Raw genomic sequence first — 25821 nt, forward strand, 5'->3', positions numbered from 1 at the left:
AAGAATCAAACTTGAAAATTGACATGCCCGGCTTTATATCCACTCCACGCTCTTTACACTTTCTAATTCCTTGTTGACGAGTTCCAAATCTATCAGTGTATCCCTCAATGGCAAGCCACAAATTGGTAAAGCTCCACTGGATTTTAAATGTATTTGTATGACTCAGTGGAAAACAAGCACTAAAAACTTAACTTGCATTAACAGATGCTACTCAGGGTTCCGATAGCATTGCTGTATTTAGAAAATGCAAGTATGAAAAAAGGCCAACATAATCTTCATGCCAGCAGCAACTGTTTTTTTTTTTTAATCCGCTAGAAAGTTGGATTGTTTTCTGAGTTTTGTTTTCTATCAATAAATACTCAAAACGTCCAAGGTCTTTGTTTACTACCCAATATACACAGTTCAGCATTCTAAGTTCAAGCAAGGTTCATTTCTGTTTAAAATGCAGGCTGACTGTTATTTAGCTGAAAATGAAATAAGTGTATTTCTTCTTTCATCCATGTTGCGTGTTTAGTACTGCTGTTTTCTAAACCACTTGTCATTATACAGGATGCATTACCAGAAATGTTTGAACAAGTCCATAAATGTATCTGCCAAACCCCACGGTTCTTAACTGTCACTCTACATTTCTAGACCATGTTGTCTCTACTTTGGTTAAATGAACAGGAAACTTCAAAGAGACACATAATGGTAATAATAAAAATAATGAAGTATATAAAAAAAAATAAAAAAACTTTTGCATAATTCCCGAAACAATAAACAGTGGGGGTTATGAAAAAGCAATCTCACACTGCCTGCAGTCACTCTATTTAAAACTGTTGGCCCATGCCCCTCTTGTTGACAACTGGAAATACCCGGTGCCATCTTGTTTTGCACATTTTGACTATCATGAAATGGCTTCTCCTCTCGTCTGGAGCCAAAATAGAGCCGAAGTAGACCAACCAAGGTTTAAAATGCAATAAATAATGACATCATATGTAATAGCTAGTCAAATAGAAACTAAAAGTAAAAAATGACCTTATTTACATTTTTCAACCAAAAAGTCAACCTGAATATATGCATTACAAACATTGTAACTCACTTACGGTGACCTTTAATACTACCCCTATTAACTTTATCCCACTATAAAAATAAATAAATAAAAAAAAACAACTAAAAAAAAAGTCACTTTGCATTGGTAATGTTTCTTTGATATACAACTATACTAAGTGTTATACTTTTTGATATACATATACTATACTAAGTGTTATACTTTTTGTCTGTAGGGCCGAACCATGGAATCCCTTTAAACTGATGGCCTGGTTTCTCCTTAGGGAGCTACACAGTTTATTTAGTTATTGATTCATGCCTAGTGGTGGTGCCATGCAAAGGTCACCGTCTTACATGTATGGGAACTTGCTGTGTTCTCCTATCGAGTTTTTACAGGTTTCTTTTGAATTAAAATGAAGGGGTACATTTTCATACACCTTATGCAACTTTAAATAAAAAATATAAAAATAAGCCTAGCCTCTGATGCGCACAAAGCCTTTGTCTACTCTATCAAACTGTCGAGCAAAATATTTAGTTGACACATTAGTGTGAAACAAATGATCAGTTGAGGCAAAACATGAATCCAGTGTTCACAACACTGGCTGAGGAGAAGATCAGATATACTTTTTTGTTACTGTTTGTTAAAACATTTTCTCGTGTGAACAAGACCTTTCTTTAGGCTATAGTTTATGAATACTGTTCAGAGTCTAAGTTTGTTATACTGCATTCAAACTGAATTCATTTCTAAATCGCAGTTGGCTATGGGTTTTAGATCATCACCAATTTAATTATGTTTGTTAAAAACATTGTAACTATAGATATGTATATACATATGTATTGCTGACAACTTTATCCAGTACAAAACCCATTTTACTTTTCCATAGAAACTAATAAGCACCTACTGTATATGGGTATCAAAGAAACAGCAGCATATGATCCAGCAGGTACCACAGAATGAAACAAAGAGCTTAAAACAAGAACTTGACTGAACACGAACACCAAGAACACAACTGTAATGCTTTTTCAAAAATACAAATCTATTATATTTTCTGTGAAATTTTGTTATTACAGGTAATGAAGTGGTCTCAAAGAAACATTTTCCATTGACCAGCATGAGGATGTTTTTTTTTCTTATTTAGACCACACACGCTGCATCTGTTGTACAGAAAGATCAGAGACAGTACTATAGATCGAGACAAATGGGAAGGAGAGCGAACAAAATAATAAATAAAATATCATCTGGCTCCTTTTGAGAATAAATGGCCTGTACGTTATCTGATAAATACCTTTGCCGTTTCATATTTAATTGTTATTGACAAAGATTGTATTAACTATTTCCACTTTTTCATTAACCTACCAAAAAACTGTTATTTGGGGATAAATCAGTAGAAGAGGACTAATCAATACATTTCAATGCGAAAACCAGTTGCATATAAACTTCTAAAGTCACATACAAGATGTATGTAACCAAATATTAACACAACAATTTCTGTAAATATAAAAGACAGTGATACTTGGTATGGAATGGTATGCTGCAATTCATTCTAAGCAGACATCTATAGTATTCACAACTAGACTGGATACACAGTGTGTCATATTCACAAACATTTGCCACAGGGGTCGCTGGTGTGCCAATTGTGCGCCGTCCCCTGGGAGCTCCTGTCCTCGGTCGGCAAAGGAATAGCCTGGACTCGAACCGGCAACGTCCAGACTATAGGGCGCATCAAGCACTCTACACAAGTGTTTTTACTGGATGCGCCACTCAGGAGGCCCTCCACAGCACTTTTTTTAACAGTAAAAACAACTGTTAATTCAACAGGACATTCATTTGCTTGTTCATTCATTCTTACATTTGTATTTATTTTTTGTTTATTACAATACTTCTCATATTTCTTCAATGCCCTGCCTGTCATGCTACTTCATAACATATTGTTATATTAGATCAATAACTCTCCATGATACCAGGCAAAATGTTTAAGACAACACAGGGAAATGGCAATTCGACCCTGATCAAGCACATGTATAACTTTTTTCAGGTAAGTTGACTGGATTTAGTGGTCTACACAACAGTGTAAACTGAGGCCAGCATATGGAGTGGATCATGAAACACTAGCCCAATGATGTCATGGCCATGTGTTCTTCAAGTGATTAAACGTGTTGAAAACTTTACTCAAATGGCCATAGGCACAATTGTGCTTCAGGTATAGGTGTCTATATATTCTGCATGTGTTTCTGATTTAACAAATGCATCACATGTTTGGGAACAGTTTGGGTTGTTGAAATTCCAGTCTTTCACAGCATGCATTGGTAGGCTGCCATATATTTACAGCACTCACTGGAGCTCCATTTCCTATTTTTTTTTTTACTTTTTTCACATTCAATAAAAAATAAAAATTAAATGCTGGCTGTTACCGCCTTAAGAACGTTTTTACAAAGTTATGACTCAAAAAATCACCAATTACAGTATTCATGACAAGATTTAACAGACTTTAAAATATCTGACAGGTTCTTGATAATTTATATTTTCAACAACTCAAACACCAAAAAAGATTGTACCAGGGGACTTGAACTTTACACATTATTCCTTCTCTACAAAGTCTACAACATAAACTCCTATGTAAACCATATGACTATTACAAGCCACATTTACAAACATTTTCAGGCCTGCAGCTTCTCATAATGAAAAAAAATGTCACACTAGAATTTCCAAACACTGATTGCTACGTTCCCATCTGATCTTTTTGCAGGACCATCGATTTGTGATCTTTATGCAAATTGAACGTACAGAACGTATGTAGCAGAGGGTAAATATCTACAGCAGACTCACAACAGTTAAATAACATTAAGTAGCAATATATATTATATAGAATGCAATTCATGAATACTGCATAGGTTGGTTTCACATTTATTTATTTTTCTTCTAAATACTCAAGAAAGGCCATTTATACCACTAGCTTCTGTGATAGCTGTCAAAACCGATCTACTGTACATCACCAATAATTGTTTCATTTTATCTTTTTCACACACTGCGCAAGTTTGAAACAGTCACTAAGATGTGTCACATATATAGCCAAACAATTCCGCTTGATCTACAATACTCTGTATCAAACTTTCCAGACAGTGTACAGTAAGTAGATCACGTTAACACAATAAATAACCTAACCTGACAAGTGATAAAAAAAAAAAAAAAAAAATACAATTATCGTAAACTCAGACCACCAACATAATTCCAGTTTCTAGAGGGAAATAAAACCTGGTAATGGAAACAGAAGTTTTATAGTTCAGTGAAGTTTATCAGACTTAATTTATTCCCAGTAATGTTCTACAGTAATGCATGTACCAGTGCACATTCAAGCACCATATAAAACCATAATAAACACCCCAGCTGCAGTTGATAGACAGGGAGAACATTAGTCAAGAAACAAAACCATGAAAATAAAATTACTTTATAAAAACGACTCCTGCTTTATACTTTTTCAACTATAGCAACACCAGAAGCACTTTATTTCAGAAAACTGAGATTGCATGGCCTATTATGCATGAGGGCCTGTAACCATTGACATACCAACTCCAACAAGGAGTTAAGGGTTAAGCATTTGGGGCATGCAGGTTACTAACAATGCTGGTGGATCAATCTGAATACAAAAAGCACACATCCAGGGGTTGCCACTGGGATATTTCAGGGCAGGGGAATACAGCATAAGTTTGTTGGGAAATGTGTATATATATATATATATATATATATATATATATATATATATATATATATATATATATATATATCAAATCAGACAGATTTCTGGAAAGTACAACGAGGAGCCTTACTGTAGCTCAGCAAGAGCAACTCAGTACTTCCCCCCTCTGCTCTCCTGGGCCTCTCTCAAGCAAAATCTGACAATAGTTCCATATTGTGTGTGCGTGCGTGCGTGCGTGTGAAGGCTTTGTGATGTGGCCAATGCCCAAAAACTAGGATGAGACCACCAAACTAATTTCATTTGTGACCTGAGACAGCACCCATGCCTCCAGAGGGGAAAGCCATTTGAGCCAAGTGAAACAGCAAGCTAAATCTGCATCACCTACAGCTGAATCAAATATTGTGCACCCATCAGGACTGTGTTCATCAATCAACATAAAAACATTGGATCCTCAGATTTCACCGCTGGAACATTTAGGTACATGTATATAGTGGTTTATACGAATGTAAAGTCAACAGATAACCAGAAAGGAAAGCGCAAGACACAGCTGCATCATTAAAACAAAACAAAACAAAAAAAAAGATTATAAAGCAAAGGTAAGTGCAAGACACCTATACTATGAATTGAAAATGATTTAACAACACTACATGCCAAGTCATGAAACTGCAACAATAAACAAAAGAGAATACTATCTCCAATGGCTGGGGGATATAAAATGTACTGAATAAAAAAAAAGAAATAATTCACAATAGGTACCAAAATAAAAACAGTTCTTTCTGTGCCAATACAAGTTGAACGTTTTTCATTTTCTGTTGCTGGGAATATTAAAATATACCAGCACTGATTAATAGCAATTATGTCTGTTGTAAAAGCAATGGTTTCTCAGTTGCTTGCCAAGTAAATACAAGTTAAGGTGTATGAGGCTTATTAATAAATGATCGACAGATGTAGTGTTCTGTGTTACAATTTCAACCTCTTCTGGGTATGCCTGTTCAATTAGCTTAAATAAAAATGATAACAATTAAAAACACATAACTAGCTTGGTCTCCTTTATTTACAAATTGATGATTAAGTAGTTTTATTTAATTGTACTGTATTTTTAAAGGTAACCCCAGAAATCACATTTGTATAGTGCAGTGTATAGTCAAAATTATTATTTTTTTGTTTATTATCTATTAACAAGTTGCTTACATGATAACACATGGTGCTCATTTTGTTCTTAATGATACATTTATTTATATGGTATCCTATTCATGAACTAATACAACAAGTTGAAACTGTTCAGTAAACATCAGACCCCTAATTAGGCATTATCAGATGTTGATCATATATTAGGTTTCATTTTATTATACATTTTCAGCTTTTGTCAACTAGACTTTGAGTTTGCTACAGCATTACTTCAGAGTTATAGATGAACTAACTACAATAAAGTATTGCAAGACTACAACATTACAACAGCTCTGCCAAATCAGTTTAAATATGAGCCTTCATGGTGTAGGCTGCCAGAGATGCGATACTAATTAACTGGTAATTATTAAAAGGCGTGAATGATGAAGTCAGTACAGGGGGCCCCTTACAGACCTCAGACTTAAATATTTCATGTGATACTGTTTCTCTTCTAAATTCCGATTATTTTTAATTGGTCTCTGCATAGATAATTATATAACCAGCCTTGGCCTTCCCCAATGCAATTGCTGTAAGCCTTTACAGGCACATATTATTTTTGTATAATAAGAACGTTAAAGTGATTGACGGGAAAGAAGCCAGTGGAAGGACGGGAATGATTTCACCATCCACACTAAATGACCCAGGAAGTGCAAGACGGTCTAAAAGCATGGCTTGCAAACAGAGATTTGTTTAATTTAGCGTAGCATCAGATAGCATGTTTTAAAATGAAAATACATGTTTGCTAAAACACGTGTTTCTTTCAAAACTGCACATGTAAGACCTTTATAATGAATGGATGTGCATGGCAGAGAACATTCAAGTAAACTATTTTGCTAGCAACAATTACTTTAAATGCAGTTGTTAAAACTGCCAAAATTACATTTGTACCGATATGTACCGCTGGGGAAAATGTAGGTGGAGCGTAAAACGTTGCAGAGAATGTTTAAAAAGTAAAGAGAAATTGTCTGATGTACATTTTTTAATTAAATGTTCTGTACGCATGCTGTACTTGCTGTTGATATTTGCCTAAAACATGGAACATGACTACTTCTCATGGTACAAGAATCTTTTTTTTCAATAGTTACTGTCAAACAAGTCTATCTGCAAATTATAATCCCTTAACCCCAAAACGAGGATTACAAAGAATCTGTTTTTGCCAAGCTAGACTGAGGTGTTTGTGTTTTATAGCAGGAACAAGGTGGGCTATAGTTTTCAATAAGGTTTTAAAAATATCAAAATGACAAAGACATGCTACACAGTTTTCTCAGCAGTTGTGACACACCTAAAACACTTCAGATTAAACTATAGGGAATTAGATGCTAATTGGCAACACATACTAAAGCATAGACAACACCACAATAAGCCTTCTCAACACAGTAGTGGAGAGATGTATTATGTGAGGTTGAAACAGAAGGCAGGTAGTTCTTACTCCAGTCATATATAGTCATTGGACTCTTTTTACCAGCAGCATATCACAGTTTGTGCCAAAATGGCATTTGGTTTGCTTATACTGGCAACTGAGAACTAGGCGTTGATAGTACATTAAAAACAACACAAATTGTACATCCTTTATGTGTCTTTTAATATTTTACAGTTTGAAAAAGGTATTTTAAAAACATATGTATTTATTTCACTTAATAAATATATAAAACCACTGGAAAAGGTGAAAATAAACACATTTTACACAAGTTTCTTTCAAACTAAGCAGCATTTCCACAATTTTCACTGCGCATCTTCAGGACTACAGCTGATTCATGGTGGCTGAAAGCAGACTGGGCACAAGGATCTCCAGGGCTTCACAGAACACAGAACACATTAGATGTACAGTGAGTAACAAAACAGAACCACCACAGTAAACATGCACCAACATGGATTTAACAAATAGGCATGGTATTTGACAAAGAGAAGACAGAACTGAGAAAAAAAAAACAAATGAGACTTATAGCATTTGGCTTATGTAAAAGCAGAGTGCTTTTTTGTAAAACTCATCTGCTAATCTTTATCATTGTAAACAAGTTAAAACTTTTACTTGGGAAATGTTTTTTTCCCCACTAATCCCTGAAAAACTAAATGTAAGAGAAATCTGTGGTAAAAAAAAAAAAAACTTTTTTTTTTTTTTTTAAAGACACTGCAACAAATTCATGTTATCTTTAAAAGAGGTATTTACGGGCTTGGGTTCACCAAGCAGCATTGTATTGAGGCAGCTGTCTCTTTAAACCTGGTGCTTGTAGTTTACACTCAATATTAAGACATTAATGTGATTCACAGAAACATTAAAAACTACGCTGTCATTCCACCATCATGATGCCTAGATTCATTCACAACCTAAGCTCCATTGCTAATCATGTCTGGTTATTTTATTGGTAAAATAAGTCCATTTTAAGCGACAACATAGGTCATCGGGTTGAATATTTTTTTTTTTCTGTTAAACATTTGAAATGTTTGCTGTGAATCATTAAAACTCGAATTTTGAATGCTACTTAATCCTAAACCACAACCATGCTTCCTTAAACCAGTATAAAGGGCTGCATTATAAAGGGAGAGCACTTTAGATGGTACATTTAGCTGTATCCTGATTTTTGAAGATATTTTATGGGTACCAAACTATGAGAAAAGTACAAACACCTCTCAACAGGGGCCTGCTTTGCACGCATGCAGCAGCTATACTACCTACTGCCATTTTCGTACCTTGAAACTTTATTTCACGTATTGAGATTTTACGGCAGTTAGTTCGACTGCTAAATATGTTGCATTTGGTCCTTACATTTCACATTAAAAAGCTTTGTTAGTGCTGTTCAGTTATGTCCGTGCTGGTCATCGTTTATGTTTGCGTGAATGGCAGTGCCTCGCACTGGAAATACCGGAAACTTCTTGTCAGATACCTCATATACTCTATTGCTTTTGCTAAAATAATATTTTATATCAATGCTACGTAAGGGTTCTACCTGTAATTCTTCTTGAATGATTTAAATGTATTCAAGTTTAGAGATAATAACCCATTACCTATGTATACTTTCTAAACAATTAGATTATTTCTGTATAAACCTAACTTTCCCAGCACCACATTTTCAAGAAACTAAATTCACTGTAGACACACAACTTATTTACAGATCACCTTTCAATATAGATGTTAATTAAAAGGAAAACAAGTTTAATTAAAATTAAGACAGTAAACTCATTATTATAAGCTGTGTGGGTTGTATATTCTGATTTCTAAAAAGAATCACACATTCTATTTACAGAATTAGTTTGTTTGGTACAATTACTTTAAGCAGCCAGACCCTCTCCTTGCCCCAAACTGCATGAGATGCCATCTCTTCTGCAATATGAAACACTGTATGCACATCATACAAACTAATATAACAGATATCACCTTGCAAACGCAAAGCGAAAAATCTGAAAATCATACTCGGAAATGTAAAAAGTGTTGTTGTGGCAAATGGTCTTTGCAGAGGAGAAGATGTACTGTACATTTTAATAAATCCACTGTGATTGGTTGATTTCTTACACTTTTTTTTTTTTTTTTTTTTTTTAAACAGAATACAGAAGGCCCAGCAAACAAAACTGTTTATTTCAGGACATGTGCTATCGTATGCCGGAACTCACACAGCCAATTATAAAGTACTGCAGGTATGGAATTGCGTATAGATTTTCTTAGCTTTAAAAACAGCTCCTCACATTTAGCCTTAGAGCATTCACTGGCAAGTCCAAGTACGTTTAAAGGCATGTTCTGAGAACAGATGCTGCATCTTTGAAGACCCTATTTCAGATGATACAGCAGCCACTGGTATTACATTATGCACACACTGAAAGATATGCATATTAATGACTGTATATTTTATTTTAAAATACTGTTCCTTAAAAAAAATATATATATATATGTTTACAACTATGTTAAAACTCAAGTTTTGCTGCTGGTTTAAAAAATATTTTCCTCTGTACATATGTTTTTTTTTTGTTGTTGTTTTTTTAATTGTATATACAGACAAGCCTGAGACTTGCCTGGAAGCACCAATAAAAATAGTTTAACATATTATTATCATATGGTTTAACAGTTAAAACTGAAAAAAAAAAGTTACATATACAATATACAAAAATGACCATCATTTGTTACTGTTTTAGGCATAAATATTAAAACTCATATACACAAATATACATTTTGTGTACTTTGATTACAGGGTAATCATAACAATTACAACATATATAAAGAATGTTTAACTTATTAAATAAATATACTCCAGATTATATTCATTTTGTTCACTTTTAAAATATAACGTATAAAACAGGCATTACCATACTAATTCATGGTTTTAAATTTCAGATTCTTCCTTGGAATTTGATACATATGTTTTTAATAATTTCCAATTATAAGCACCATTTTAACCAGCACCGTGTAAGATTAAAATGTAAATTCAGTCTGGGTGGGCTGTAATTACAATGAAACCTAGGACTTGATACACAGAAACATATTAGCCAGGTTCAGCAGAAATAATCTCCCTGCAATCAAGCACAACTGATATTTCTTTATAAGAAAACAATATAAAAAAAGGAGAAAAAGGAATGCTATCGTACCAGTTTCCATGGTCCTCGGTGCCATGAAACACTACCTGGACAAGGGTGCATGTTGCACTGCTCCCTGTCTGGCGGTTTATCCAAAATCTCGCAGTTGTGATCGTTTAATCTTTGACCATTAGACAGCTGGCAGATTACTAGTCTTGTTCTTGTTCCACCTCCGCATGTCTGAGTGCACTGAATAAATAAAAAGTATATCAACATAAATGCATGCAATCAGCACAGTACATCTAGTATTACACTGATTATTTCTGACAGCTAAAATCAGCAGTGGGACTTTTATAACTGGTCAACATTGAGAATTCAAAAACGGCACTTCCGTCCAGTTCTTCCAAAAACGACAAAACTAGTCACTTTCCTGCTTCTAAAGATGACTTTTGTTCACTTTCCATTTCCACTTTTCATTTTACACACAGGACAGTTCATATCTCAGAGTGTTTTATGCAAGGGTTGGGCAAAAATATGAAAACACCTGCCATAACACTGTTTAATCATGCTAAAGTGATACGTGACTATGTCTCAATTATGTATTAGGCAAAACCTGGTCTTCAAAATTGCCCATAGAGACATCACGTTTAGGTCTTTTCAATGTGAAACACTAGTAATTTGTGCAATACTGTATACAGACTGACCTGTCACCCAAGTGCTTACAATATCCCAAAACTTCTGGAAATAATGCTGTAGAGCAGGGTGTGTCAAACTTCCTCTGCCAGCTCTGTGGCAACTGGTCTGTAGTTCTCACAAACCTGAGATAATATTTGTATGCCTGTGCAAGCTTTTAATATGCAGAGGCAAATGTAAAAAAAGGAACAAATCAACCTCACGTTAAACATAAATGTGTTCTTGTTCCTTGTTGGCAGGATTTTTAGTTGCTCAATGTTTCTTTAATTTTGCCGCCCAAAAAAAAAAATGGAAACAATTCTATTTTACGTTTAAGACTGAATGCAGTATCAAAATACAATAATCAGTTCACGCTAAATTAAAATAAACAGAGCTACGGGTAAAACGATAAACGTTGTATTACTGTATTAGCTTTTATTAGGCAGCATAATAATAAAATCAGAATAAAGTTATCTCACGTTTAAATATAAATAACAATGATGCAAGGTATGTTATGCTGCTAAAACTGTGTATCTTACCTAACTTTTCTTCTGCTCTTTGCAGTGCTTTTTCAATTTGTTCTTGAAAGTGTCTGGCAAGTTGTACATTTTTTAGATGTGAATATCCACTTGTGCATAAAGGTATTTTTGTTTTTACCAGTTATGTGGCACTGGAAGCCATGAGGAATATTCTTAAGATGTCAAATGAACAAGAGAGGTGCGGCGTGGCATCTCTTATACCAATAGAGACAGTCCAAGCACAATGTCTTACGGACTACAGTAATAATAAGTAGATGGTTGTGCGGGCCTGATGAAAACAGAATTTGTGGGCTGTATGTTTGACACCCCTGTTGTAGAGCCTGGTACTATGAATTGGAGCTTCAGTCTGCATACCTCTCCCCAGTTCCCATAGTTCCAGCGAGGGCACGGTCCGGAATCACAGCTTCTCGACTCTGCTGGTTTTATTCTCTCATCACAGTAGTTTGTGGTTCGTCCTTCTCCATCCTGGCACACTACAACCCGACGCTGGAATCCTCCAGCACAAGTGCTGGAACACTGAAATAATAGTTATAAATGGTAAGGTGGTAAACCCAAGTATAGTAAATATATATACATATTTATTTTCATTTAAGATATCCAAGGCAATGACATTCATTCACAAATTAAAATGGTACAAAAACGCAGGACACCACTACAGCTGTGCGGTATAAACTTAACAAAAATATCTAAAAGTATCATGTTGTAAATGTGTTGTTATATGCCTTGGAGAGTTGATTCAAATGGTAAGTGCTTGGTTGAATTACACCCTTAAAAGAACGACAACTTACTGCTCCCCAAGGGCCTGTTCTCCACTGGTTGTCTGCAGACGGCACATTCCAGTTATTGTGGCTGGCACTGTCCTGAGGAGGGTGATCCAGGTGGGGGCGCTGGTAGTCAACAGAGGGGAAATGTGCCGGCTGGTTGCTAGGAAACAGATGATACAGGGAAGGGCACGGAGCTGCGATGCATTCCTGTTCGGAGGGTGGTCGGTCGTCTGGATCACAGAGGCCTTCATCAATCTGATGGTGGTAGTTACTACAAACCACCTGCCGTGTTGACCCCCCATGACCGCAGGTAACTGAGCACTGTTAAAACAACAAAGGGGTCCATTCAAAGAGATTTAAACAGCAGCGGATATAGATATCTCCATTGCGATAACATGGTAGGAAAATCAAACAACTAGCAGTGCAAGTGTGTTTCTTTAGTGCATTTCTGTCTGCAACAATATCGTCAGGGAGGTATGTTTAGTGATTCAAAGGATGGCAGCATTTAGGGTAAGTGTTAGGGTTAGGATGTGCCAGTTCAGATCAGGGCTGGCCAATCACATTCCTGGACAGTGATTGGCCACCCCTGGTTTAGATATTTTATAATAAATCATTTATTTACTATGATAATTTCTGGTTAAGAAGCCCAAATGATAGTACAAGGTATGTCAGCAACATCAGTACTATGACAACACATGTCACTATTACTAGCATTCAAAACATGTCGAATATCATCAAACAATAATAAAAAAAAAAACATGCACGCACGCACGCTGGTGTTACATGAGGGTTTATAAAGGTTAGCTTTATAGGAACTACGTGATTAAACCATAGTTTAATCACGTAGTTCCGAAGATATAACCATGACCTCCTGATACCCCAAAAAAACACGTGCTATTGAGTTTCATCATAATTGAATGAGTGGTTCTAAAGTTTTAGCAACTTCCAAATGTAAGGATGGCGACAGGGCATCTGTATCCCCCAGAGTCCATAAATACAGGCTTTTCAAATAGGTGTTTGTTTAGTGTATTCCACTCGAGAACATCATGAATTACACTGTGTAACAAATATATATATTTTTTTTTTGTTCCTGGGTAGTAAGTGTTATTTCCTAATTGCTTATGCCTCAAAAGTATAGAAAATGGCTATTACTCCCCACATACTTTGCTTTTGTGACCAGGACAGTGATATTTTGAAATTTACCTATTTTCCAGAACATGCCAGATAGATTCAGTGCTGAGTAAACTTGGAGTAACTTCTAGAACTTTCTAGAACTTTCCAGTAATATAAATAGTAGTATAAATACAGGGGCCTTAAGCCCATCAGTTCAGTTTAGTTCCAGCTGCCTAAGTGGATACATATCTGCATTTTTCTGAGATGGCATCAAGGTCATAGGAGACTTCAAAATGGTGGCATTCCTGATGGGTCTCCAAGGCGGTTTTACCAAGTTTCCCTGCTATCTTTGCCTTTGGGACAGCAGGGACAGCAGGGACACCAAGGCGCACTACCACAGGCGGGACTGGCCACAGCGGACCGAGTTCTCTGTGGGGAGGAACAACGTCAAGTGGGAGCCACTGGTGGACCCCCGGAAGGTGCTGATGCCACCACTGCACATCAAATTGGGCCTTATGAAACAATTTGTCAGAGCTCTATATAAGGAGTCGGCAGCCTTCAAGTACCTTCAAGACTTCTTCCCTAAGCTGTCTGAGGCAAAGGTCAAAGCCGGTGTCTTCGTCGGACCACAGATAAAGAAGATCCTGGAGTGCAATGAATTCCCCAAGAAGCTCACTAGTAAGGAGAAAGCGGCTTGGAACAGCTTTGTCGCAGTGGTTCGGGGCTTCCTGGGCAATCACAAGGCCGAAAACTATGTGGAGCTGGTTGAGACTCTGGTGAAGAACTACGGCACAATGGGCTGTAGGATGTCCCTCAAAGTCCATATCCTTGATGCTCATCTTGATAAATTCAAGGAGAACATGGGAGCGTACTCGGAGGAGCAAGGCGAGCGCTTCCACCAGGATATACTGGACTTTGAACGCCGCTACCAAGGACAGTATAACGAGAACATGATGGGAGACTACATTTGGGGGCTGATTCGTGAAAGTGATTTACAGTATAATCGTAAATCTCGAAAAACTACTCACTTCTAAATCTTTTGTAGTCATTTTTGTATTACTTTAGTATAAATACATGTTAATTTGGATTCATATGTTGTTTTTTTCTGACTTTATGTGAATGAAAAGACACAAATTCGCCCGTTTTCTCATTGGAAATAGGTAAATTTCAAAATATCACTGTCCTGGTCACAAAAGCAAAGTTTGTGGGGAATAATAGCCATTTTCTATACTTTTGAGGCATAAGCAATTAGGAAATAACACTTACTACCCAGGAACAAAAATTGTGTTACATAGTGTTATGTTTATTCAGCACATATGGAATTCATTTTGATTGAATTTTTTTTTGTGTTGTCATCTGATTAATGGGTAGAACTGTGTTACAGCTGGTGTTGCATATTAAAAGCAGCGTCAGAACAATTGAAAAACACACACAAATATACACACACACACACATAATATGAGTAATGGCACCTAGTTGCTGTTGGAATATGTACATGCGACCATGTGCTGACCATGTGTAAATTGCCTGGAGGGAAATCAGATACAGCTCCACAGATTTACAACATGTTTTATCTGAGATGAATGTAGATACATTGTTTAATACACATTAAGGCAGAAGCTGGGTATGTTATTATGCATTATTATTAAGTTTGGCGTTTGAGGCTTTGGCTGGCTTTTATGACCTTGTTTGGTTTGTAATATATTTAAAAACCCTCCCCTTTTTTAGTTGGTTCCTATTTTAGTGTTCGATTAGCAAATCGAAATGTAGTGCATGCAATGTTTGAGCTTGAATGTGACACTGTGTAATAACTTGAGGGCTATTCAAACTGGGCATTGCATAAACAGAAAGAATTCTATTGCGGAAATATAAATCATCAGGTCATTAGGTGTGGAATAAACAGTATGCTTATATGCATTAATATCACATTCAGCTGCCAACCTGAATTAAGTATCTAACAAAGAAAAAATAAGTACTACTTACAGTTGACCATTCGCCAGCGCGCCACTGACCACATGGACTGAAGCAGGTGGAGACTTCTGGTGGACGAGGCAGGTGTGCACAATACGATTCATCCGCTACCCCTCCATGAGCATCTCTGCAACTCACATAGCGAGCCCGCTTCCCTTTCCCACATGTAACTGAGCACTGCAATTGAAACATACACCAGTGACGGGTACAACCGAAGAAAAGAAAGAGACAGATGGACTTTCATTACTGTGTACACCAGTGTATTTGTATTGAAAAAAGAGGCAATGGAAAGGGATAGTGGCTGTTACAGATCTCATTAACTTGAAATATATTGGTGTTAAAAGGGATGTTTCTGTGAAGCCTGTGCCCTTTCACCTGCCTGTCTATGAGTCTGCACCCTCATATTGCAACGTGTTGGTAATATGCAAGGTAAGTAAACGATCAAAGGAAAAGGGCAGATTCTTTAGATGCAGTGAATGCTTCTTCATTGAAAACCACCACGACAACGCAAGGCCAAATAAGGCAGTCTCTGTCATTAGCTGATGACAGCAATGGATTAGTGATGCATCTGGAGGCAAAGCTTACTAAACCAAGGCCAAAGTCACTCCCTTTGATAGTATTATTTACTGTGCATAAAGCCTGATAACAATTCAGAAATATCTTAGCTGGTGTGATTGTTTTTTTATTTTTTTTACATTATTTTGTAAAGTGTGGCCAGACCATGGAACTGAACTTCAGCACAGAAAGTATATACTGTACTATATTAAACTATAGAGCAATACAAGGCCTTCCTTAACAAGCAATACATGGATAATTGTTTCAGTAATTGTTCATGACAATATATTTCAGGGATCAATATGTCATCTGTACAAAATATCTTGATCCACTAATAAGAGGGGTCTGAGTGACCTTGGCTAATAGTCTAGACCTACATCTGAAAAGACTGGAAATGAGGATATAAGGGTTAAAAGACTCAGAAATATCTCATACTGTACTTGAGTTGTTTTGAAACCTTATAAAAGATTGTGGCCGCCAGATCTGTTACTTACTGGAGTCCAAGATCCATATCTCCACTGCGTCACGAATCCCCTTTGAGTCCCAGGAAAGATGGTAGAAAAAGCCTTGGGAGATTCAGGGCAAGCAGGCATCTCACATTCCTGTTCAGGAAAGATTAAGAAAACTACTTAGAAACATGGTGTAGCTCCTCATCCTAATAGCTTCACAAATGAAAGTGGGACAACCTCATTTTAATAATGTGCAGTGATATTAGATAGTGCTAGGACAAAAATTCAAACATTCAACCAAAGACTGCTTGAAATATATCCAGTGGCAAAAATGACCATGCTTGTATTCGTTCATATAACAGAATTTATAAGTGACAGTATCAAAACGATATGCAAATGATTACCAGCTTTATTTTACTCCAATATAGTTCAAATTATATTTTTGTTTTCCAGCTAAATCAAAATGAAAGAAATTTAAAACATTCAAAAAATTCTAAACAGTGTTTGTGTCAGGATGTGGATTACAATAACGCGCTCTGACGGCTTGCTTGAGACTAAGGGGAAATTATTTTGATCGCAGAAGCCAGTTTCGAACCCAGACCTCCAAAAGGCTAAAGGCATGAATTGTAGGCTTGAAAGTGCAGTGTCTTTCGCAAACTGGTCACCAAACTTAAACCCATAATTAAACCTAATAGAGACAAGCCAGTATCCAACCACTGCTGCAAGAGTTTTCTTTTTCCTTATCACCCACCAAACAAGCTTACTTGTGGACGTCACATCAGCCATACATAAAGTTTTAGCGATTAAGCAATTCAGTAAGTTTTTTTATCTTGTTATTTAATGCAAGCACCAAGTTGTTTTTTTTTTTTTTCTAAACTTGTTGGAATACAGTTAATATGTTTTGTTGTGTGAGGTTACACCGTCAAATGTTTGACAAAAGACAAAAAACATTGGTTTGTGAGTGAAAAGAAAACCTAATCCATTTTTACTGTCAAGACAAAAGCGCTTACTTGGTTATCTCTTGGTCGGGAAGCAGCATTGCAGACTCTGTCATCTAAAGCCTCCCCATGTGTTCCAGCTACACACCTTACAGCCCGCATCTGATAGCCATGCCCACAGGTCACAGCACACTGTGAGACAGAACATTGGAATGTAAATACAAATGTACAGACTCACAGATTACCACTTGGTGGAGCCAGTAGGAGTAATCAAGCAGATTGTGTTTTTGTGATACAGTACTTCCAGTATATCGCTGTATAGGGGATTCCTATAGATTCTGTATGGCTGAATCCCCATTCATTTCATGAAGCATGAACTTTCTAAACCAAGTTTAAATGTTTAATTAAATAAATAAATAAATAAATAAATAAATAAACCTGTATAACGAACACCAACGTTAATTTCCTGTTAACTATTTATATAATGTGTTCTAAGTTCCAACCACTGTGTGGCAGCAAAGAGATATATTTTCAATACTTACCGGTACATACTTTGTTTTTTGCAAATGCGTTCGACTTATTCCTTGAAGACAAATGATGACTTTAATAGTACTTTATATATATATATATATATATATATATATATATATATATATATATATATATATATATATATATATATATATATAAACAAATATTTTCTGCAGTGCAATGACTGTCACTGTTTTTCACTTATTAGCAGGTGATTTTACAGAACACTTCATTAAAGACGGCTTTTATAGTACAGTAATAGTAGGGGAAACAGGGTTCAAGTGGAGTATGTGATGTTACGACTGATGGGAGCTGTCATTGAAAGGAAGGTTACCTCAGATTAATTGAAATAACAGAAGACTCCATCAGTCAGGAAGCTACAGATATCTTTCAACATGAGAAAGACCTGAAACCCAGACCCTTGCCTGAAGTCTCCAATCCTAACCCCTATTGAATAACTGCTGGCAGATTTAAAGGATGAGTAAAGGTGCTTATCCTAAATATAGATAAATGGAATAAAAAAAAACAGATAGCTGAATAACCTTTTGAGTCACAGGTAATACATATAAATTACATTATACATTACGTTTTAAAATATTTTTAAAAAATGCACAGACCTGTTTAAAGTCATTGAAGTAACTGTTTTAAATGTGCCAAGCCAGCACAGAATGTATGCAAATATTTTCAAAAATAAATGAACTCTTATACAATTGACAATTCATTGAGTATTTTGGTAAACCACATGCCACTCAAAGACAGGCAATTTGCTGAAGACAAATTGGGATATCAATGAGGTACAGGTACTTGTGTATGGTTTTATGGTCCATATAAGGGTGACTATAGGTTTTGTGGCTGCTGTATCATACACGCACAATACAGTAGTTCAGCAGAGTTTACCATATTGAATAGAAACTGTCAGTCAGGCACACATCTCGAGTGACCCGTTCACATCCACACTGCTACTCTGACTTTGTTTATGAACTCACCATTCCCCAGACCCCAACCTGCCAGGAGGCACACTCTGGAAGTTCACAAGCTCCTACAGCCTCTGGCTTGCTGTCTGCGTTACAGAGGTTATCCCTCAAGCGTTCTTCATTCAGGCGACACCATACCTGTCTATGCCTCACACCCTTCCCACATGTCACAAGACACTGAAACATTACAAAGCACACACATTTTAGGGCCTACAGGCATTGACAATGAAAGACCTTCTATTAGCTATTTGCATTCCAAATAGGCCTTAAAAAGCAGAATATGCAAGTTTGTGCACATGAATTTACTTCGCAGAGTTTTATGAAACAAACACACGCTCATAACCTCCAGTTCTATCCATGTGAACAGTATACATTTACAAAGAACAGTTATGGCTGGCTTCACAGACCCCTGTTTGCACTATTCATGGATATTTTACATAGTCTAATCAGGGTCTCTGAAACCTGCCATAAACATCTAACATGGATTTTTTTTTTTCTTATTCTGTGTGAATAGAAAAGAAAAATAGAAAACAGTATCATGGACACATTCAGTGCATATAGGGAACTGACCATATAAGAAAGGATTACTATGTATGGTTAAGTTATTTTGAAGTCACCTCTCTTGCTCACAGTCCAGACCTAAGGCAGAAGGAAACAAGTGTTACCATAGCAACTGTTTTTTCTTACCTCTGTCCATTCACTGGTAGCCCACTCTGGACAGGAAATATCATTACAGGTCTGAGTTACAACTCTCTGGTGTTCATTACACTCTCTGTCAACAAGACGTCTTCCAAGGTTGTTCATACAGTAAGAATCTCTACTCCTGGTGCCCCTTCCACAGGTCTTCGAACACTGGAAATGTTCATAGACAGAGAAGGTTGGGTCACATTGTCACAAGGTATTATGAATGGAATGAGGGAGGCTATTTAGTCCTGGCATGTAGGGTGCTCCAGACAATCTCAAAGCAAGCTCAGAGCCACGTAAAAAGGCACAGAAATAATAATAACTCAACATGGGGGTAAAAAACAAAACAAAACAAAAAAACAGAAATCATTAAGATTGAATGTTAACACTATAAAATAGAAAGGAAGCCAGTAGTTCTTTAACACAGAGCAGAAGAAACATGGAATCAAAACATAAAGTAATTGCACTCAGAGCCATTCAGATTGATTGGAAACATAAGATAAGAGAAAAAAAATGATGTACGTACTTTTCAACTTAGCTACGATATTGTTGGACGATGTGTTTTAAGCATTTGTCAGTATATACAACGACATCAGTAAAGTATTGGTTCAGTGAACTCACCTGTGACCATGATGAGTAATGCCAGCTGGTCAAGTGACAGTCTCCATGGCATGGCTCTCTGACTTGAGGTTTCAGCTGGTCACTGCAGAACCTACTTTCTACTGGAACACTCTGCCCTTTGGATGCACTGTACTTCATGCACTGGATGTCTTGAGTTCTATAGCCTGGTCCACACTTAGCAGAACACTCACTTTTACCAACCACACGCCACCTAGGAACAAACAGTCATCTATCAATGAATGCATTTCACATGTACAACCCATGTACACGTGTATAAACTAGAGAACAGTTTTCTCATTTTTTTAATTCACATACATCTCTATCTATTTATCCCATTTATATAAAAAAATAAATACTAAGTTGCTTAGTTAATTTCAAAATAAAATGATAACACTCAGTCAACATATCTATAAAAGAAATAAAACATGTGAATGGCCTCCAACGCGCTACTGGAAATCCCTCTGCTCCCCACAGTGTATATTTTGTATATTAAATGTTTATTTCACACAGACTTTTCTATTTCCTCCAACATTATGTTCAAAGTATTTACCTTTGTTCACATTCTGTGTTACAGGGCTCTGTGGCAAGGGCAGGCTGGGGCAAATGCTCACATCTCTGCTCCGACACAACCAGGTGATCGCTCTTACGCACACATACTGCTTTCCGTTTCCGTTCACCTTCATGTGAAACAAGCATGCTGTTAAATACGCACAGGTATCTGAGGTCTAATGAAAACTGTGAACGAAACATGAGGCCGTGGATGCTACACTAGATTGTAGGGTACAAGCAAAAACAAATGTAGCACCAGTGTGTGTGTGTGTGTGCGTGCGCGTGCGTGTGTGTGTGTGTGTGTGTGTGTATATATATATTTTTTTTTTTGAAAAAAAAAAGCTTTGAAAAGATATTCAAGCAACTATTGTCTCTTGTCTGAGAAGTGATGAAATTGATGAGCGTAATATATAAGTCAATAATGTGAAACTGATGTCTAGTTTCAAGCAACCAGTTTGGGCAATATGTGATTGACATAAATTACATGACATTTGCGAACAGTCGCAATTGGCCAAAGTTGCTTGAGTAACAAGGCCTTAAAGTGCCATATAACCAAACAGTAGAAGTTATCCAAGTGCTGGGTCTTCAAGAAAGAGAAACCACTGATTTCCTCTGTATTGTTATGCTACTTTACTACACGTTTCTTTCTTTTTTGGTTGATGAAAATGTAATTAAATTTCATTAATACTGCTAGTGGATTATATGAATGTAGTTGATGCACAGAGCTATAACAGCAGTGATACAAACATACATACATACATACAATCAGTTTTTACACTAGCACACTGACACAATAAAAGCTCTTTTTCACCTTGACACATACTGCTACATTCCTGCCATGAGCCATAGGAATCCCACACAAACTGCTCCTTGCGGTCCTCAATTGGTATGTTAAAAGAGTAACGCACGTCAGGGTTGTACAAATTTCCCACACATAAGACCTTGATGAAACAAAACAAGGAGGAGGTTTTAAATGTAATACAAAACCTCAAAAATAAAATCATTTCGAATTTCAAGACATGTAAATCAGCTGAAACGGAACTGCATAAAAGTTAATTGAATTTAGCTTAAATTGATCATTTTATGGCACATAAAATGTCCACCATGGTAGGATTTGACACTTGCTGCTGCATGCCAACCGTTTTGCATACAGAGGCAAAAACAAGCCAAAACAAATACATGCTGCTAACCCTCTAAGGCAGTAACCTGGACATGTCTTCAAATGCATTATTCGCATCAAGCTGTGTCAGACAACAACAAAATCCAAAGCTTCTAATTACATTGCACTAAGTACAAGGTATATTGTGGATATGCATGTTCTTACAATGTACCTAAACATGTTTGTACAAAGTATTCACTTTGTACTTTGCAGTCCATGTACTAAGATTGGTTTGGTTAAGACTATCCTGCTTTCCTATATCATACCACAAACAGTACTTCAGTATAGTATTAACATAATTGTTGATGGATTTCCAAGTACTGCAAAGTTTAGCATGTTAAAAATACAATGTAAATAACTTATACAGTGCTCTCCCTTTATGAGGTGGTCCTTTATACTGCAGAACATGTTATAAGGCGGTACGGTCATGGCTCCCATTTGCCCCATAATGCCATTACACTAACACTAGTATTCTAGTTATAAAGCGGAACACAAACAGCACAGACTCTTAACTATGGCTCTCAACTATAAAGGGGGAGCTCTTTATTAAAGTGTGGTGCAGTGCAAGTACTTCCACAACACTGGACGGCAGTTAGATACTGAAAGGACAAAATGATCCTGACTGCTTAGGATGGTTCTCACCTTTTGCTGAGCAGCCGAGCAAACAGATACTGTTGCAAATTAAAGATACCTATCAAACCGTGGATTTAATGTCAATAGCTGCTGCAAGTCATCACAGACCTTCTTAAAATATGGGCAGCAGTATGGAGTAGTGGTTAGGGCTCTGGACTCCTGACCAGAGGGTCTGTGGGTTCAATCCCAGCTGGGTGACACTGCTGCTGTACCCTTGAGCAAGGTACGTTACCTAGATTGCTCCAGTAAAAACCCAACTGTATAAATGGGTAATTGTATGTAAAAAATAATGTGTAAAAAATAATGTAAATGTATGTAAAAATAATGTGATATCTTGTAACAATTGTAAGTCGCCCTGGATAAGGGCGTCTGCAAAGAAATAAATAATAATAATAATAATAATATCAGTGCAGTGTGGTAGGTAATGGGTAAGGATTAATGTCCTTTAAGGTTGTACATGGCAAAAAGCAGGGGCCAAGGATAAATTATTACCTGCAGAACCAGCTCTTCCTCTATTTTTTCAGTGCAGTTAATGCGCTCCACATTAGTGTCTGATCCACTGTATTCAATGACGGTCCCCTGAAAGGTGATTTCCCGTTTAAACATGCTCACCACAAAGTTCCCGTTTAAAATAAAAGTGGACTTGCTGTCAGATAATGCTAAGAAAAAAAACAAAAAAAAACAGTTAAGTATGATTCACAGTAATACACCTCTTCCTGTATGAGCTTTACCTTTTACCTCAAGGTAATTCCACACTTTCATTTAGACTGCTTAGCTTTGCTTTACCTCACCCATGAGACCCTGCAGTAACAATCTTGTAAAGCAACGTTCACAACAAGTGAAACATTACTTTATTCAAACTGCTAAACAACATTTTAAACATAAACCATTTTCATATCTTTCTACTATTCTGACTTGTCTTTAGAGTGGGCTTTACAGTGGGTATACATTTTCCAAATTGAAAATACTATGCATGTTTTCAACAATGCCAACCAATGGGAGCTACATAAGAATGGGCTAGTCTGCTTACAAATGTCATCATGGCAATCCTTATCTCCATACATCTCCTTCTTCCTCTGCTCCCTTTTATCTCTGTTGGGAATGTTTACCCCCAAGTATCACCTATTTTGGTTTCATTCATTTCTTTCCTTCACTCTTCGTTTACTTATCTTACCCCTCATCATTCTTTTACCCAGTTGGCCCCCATCCTTCTCAGCCCACTATACTGCATGAGTTCTTCTATTCCCACTCACTCACTCACACACACACACATTTTGTTCTCAAGAGACTGAAAAAAAGTGTATATGGATTACTTGATCTCAATTAAATAATGTACTGGTATTTTTGGTTTGAATGACAAACATTATTTTGATTATTCTACAGTAGAATCTACTGCAGCATGAAACCCTCAGAATCATCAAAAGCTGTCAATTTCTCTAATTAACTAGTAGGCGCACAAAAGCTACAGCTATAGTTGACACAGAAAAGTTAATACATCATAAAACCGTCACTAAACAATATTGTTATTCAGAAAACATGAATGAAAAATAAAACATGTATGATGTGTATAGATAAAGCAATTTTAAAAGGTAACGATGGGGCCTGCATCTGGATTATAGACATTTTATTAATTGCCAAGTGTCATCCAGACAGTCCTATGACCGAATGTCAGGAGTGACAAAGGTGGCTGACTTTAACTCTTCTTGCAGGGTGTGTAGGGAGTGTACAGATATGTATGTCTACCAAAGACAATATCTGACTTTAGGATATGGCAAGAACAGTGTTTAGTCTTATATATCTTGGTGGATTTCCCCCCAAAAAACGGTGGTTGGCAGACGAATTTGAAATCTGTGTGCTACCTGAAAAGAAAATAAACAGTTTGTTTGAATACCTGACATGTAGTGGTATACTGACTTTGCTTTTGTATATGTATTAATGTAATGTCCAGATATTTTTGTATGGAGAAAAGCTACAATATTCATGTAACTAGAAGTAGCATGACTGTAAACACAATATGCTGCAGCGGTTTCGATCGTACTTGATACACCAATGGGAATTACGGGGTTAAAGTTGCAACTTGGAAACTAAGGCTGTAAATGGATGTTTAGTAGATTAAACATTTAACTGTCGATGTAAAAAGTTGTTTAACAATTAAAATAAATATTTTTCAATGAAAAAAGCAGCGTCATCTTTATATTTTACTTGTGTATTTATTTCATATTTGCATTGAATTTTTACAGAAGGCATGCAATAGCAGTTTATCAATCTATTACAAACATTGAGAAAAAAATGAAAACCATTGCAAGACACAAAACAGTACTTTTCCGGTTTAGGATGTTTTATTTTCATTCAAACCTTTAAAATTTTTGCCAACGGTCACGAGACTCACCGAGGTAATTGTCATCCTCTGGCTTCCCAGAGTAACTGTGCTGTCTGATGTCAATGCTGGTTGCCCCTGCAGGAATTCTCACAACAACATTATAACCTAAACAAAGACAAACACATTAAGAGGCAGGATAACAACTAATTGTGATACCCTAACAGCTGCATCAACCTCGACAAAGGCAAAGTGACATTAATGACTATGTAAGCAATAATTATATAGTTTGTAAGTGTTTGTACAGACTGAGTTTTAAAACTCGTTTTTATTCAAGATCCTAAGCATTATGTTTTTCCCCCCACATATGGATTCAATAATGAGTGTGTGTTCCATGCTAGAAGGGAAAATAAATAAATAAATAAATAAATAAAAACCCACATTGCACGTTTAACTGAAGGGCAAAGTAAATCCGCCTCTGCCAAATGGACGGATACACATTAAGCAAAACTTCTTAAATCACAAACAGGCAATTTCTAAGGAAAATTAGCTAAACACTTTTACCTCAACTGCATTAACATGTCAGTGGTTTTGCAGACATTCCGTGTTGTCTCTCTGTGTTTAGTAAGTTCGGACCAGATCCAGATTTTGAATACACTTATTTCTACATCAACCACTAGGGGACAGTATTTGTAAAGGTTCTGTCTAATGTCCAACATGACTCAACAAACTGTAGGTTGTAAACAAAGCCTTTCATTAACCCTTGTATAGCAGTCTCAGCCAGCTTTATGGTCAACCTACGCTGACAATCAACAGTTAAACTTCCATATCAATGGTGTTTCTTTCAGTATATAAGATAGAATTATAAATATCTAAATTCTACATAAAACATAAATCGTTGCACATGTGAATGATAAACCACATACTGGTAGATTTTATGTTTTTTTTTTTTTTTTTTTTT

At 36.4% G+C, this 25821-nt stretch overlaps 1 protein-coding gene across 1 annotated transcript in view; it reads right to left on the reverse strand.

The window, feature by feature from the left end:
* Positions 1–25821, reverse strand: part of LOC117415778 (A disintegrin and metalloproteinase with thrombospondin motifs 20-like) — a 104030-nt gene that overhangs the window by 19122 nt on the left and 59087 nt on the right. The window contains exons 16-28 of the mRNA XM_034026569.3: positions 24933–25028; positions 23036–23202; positions 21563–21692; positions 20753–20879; positions 20203–20413; positions 19585–19749; positions 18910–19074; positions 17465–17584; positions 16500–16607; positions 15463–15627; positions 12391–12687; positions 11957–12118; positions 10464–10640 (exon numbers count right to left, since the gene is read on the reverse strand). Coding sequence (XP_033882460.2) covers positions 10464–10640; positions 11957–12118; positions 12391–12687; positions 15463–15627; positions 16500–16607; positions 17465–17584; positions 18910–19074; positions 19585–19749; positions 20203–20413; positions 20753–20879; positions 21563–21692; positions 23036–23202; positions 24933–25028 — 2090 coding nt within the window. The remainder of the gene's footprint in view (positions 1–10463; positions 10641–11956; positions 12119–12390; positions 12688–15462; positions 15628–16499; positions 16608–17464; positions 17585–18909; positions 19075–19584; positions 19750–20202; positions 20414–20752; positions 20880–21562; positions 21693–23035; positions 23203–24932; positions 25029–25821) is intronic.

Source organism: Acipenser ruthenus, chromosome 7 (assembly GCF_902713425.1).
Source record: "Acipenser ruthenus chromosome 7, fAciRut3.2 maternal haplotype, whole genome shotgun sequence".
Lineage (NCBI taxonomy): Eukaryota > Metazoa > Chordata > Actinopteri > Acipenseriformes > Acipenseridae > Acipenser > Acipenser ruthenus.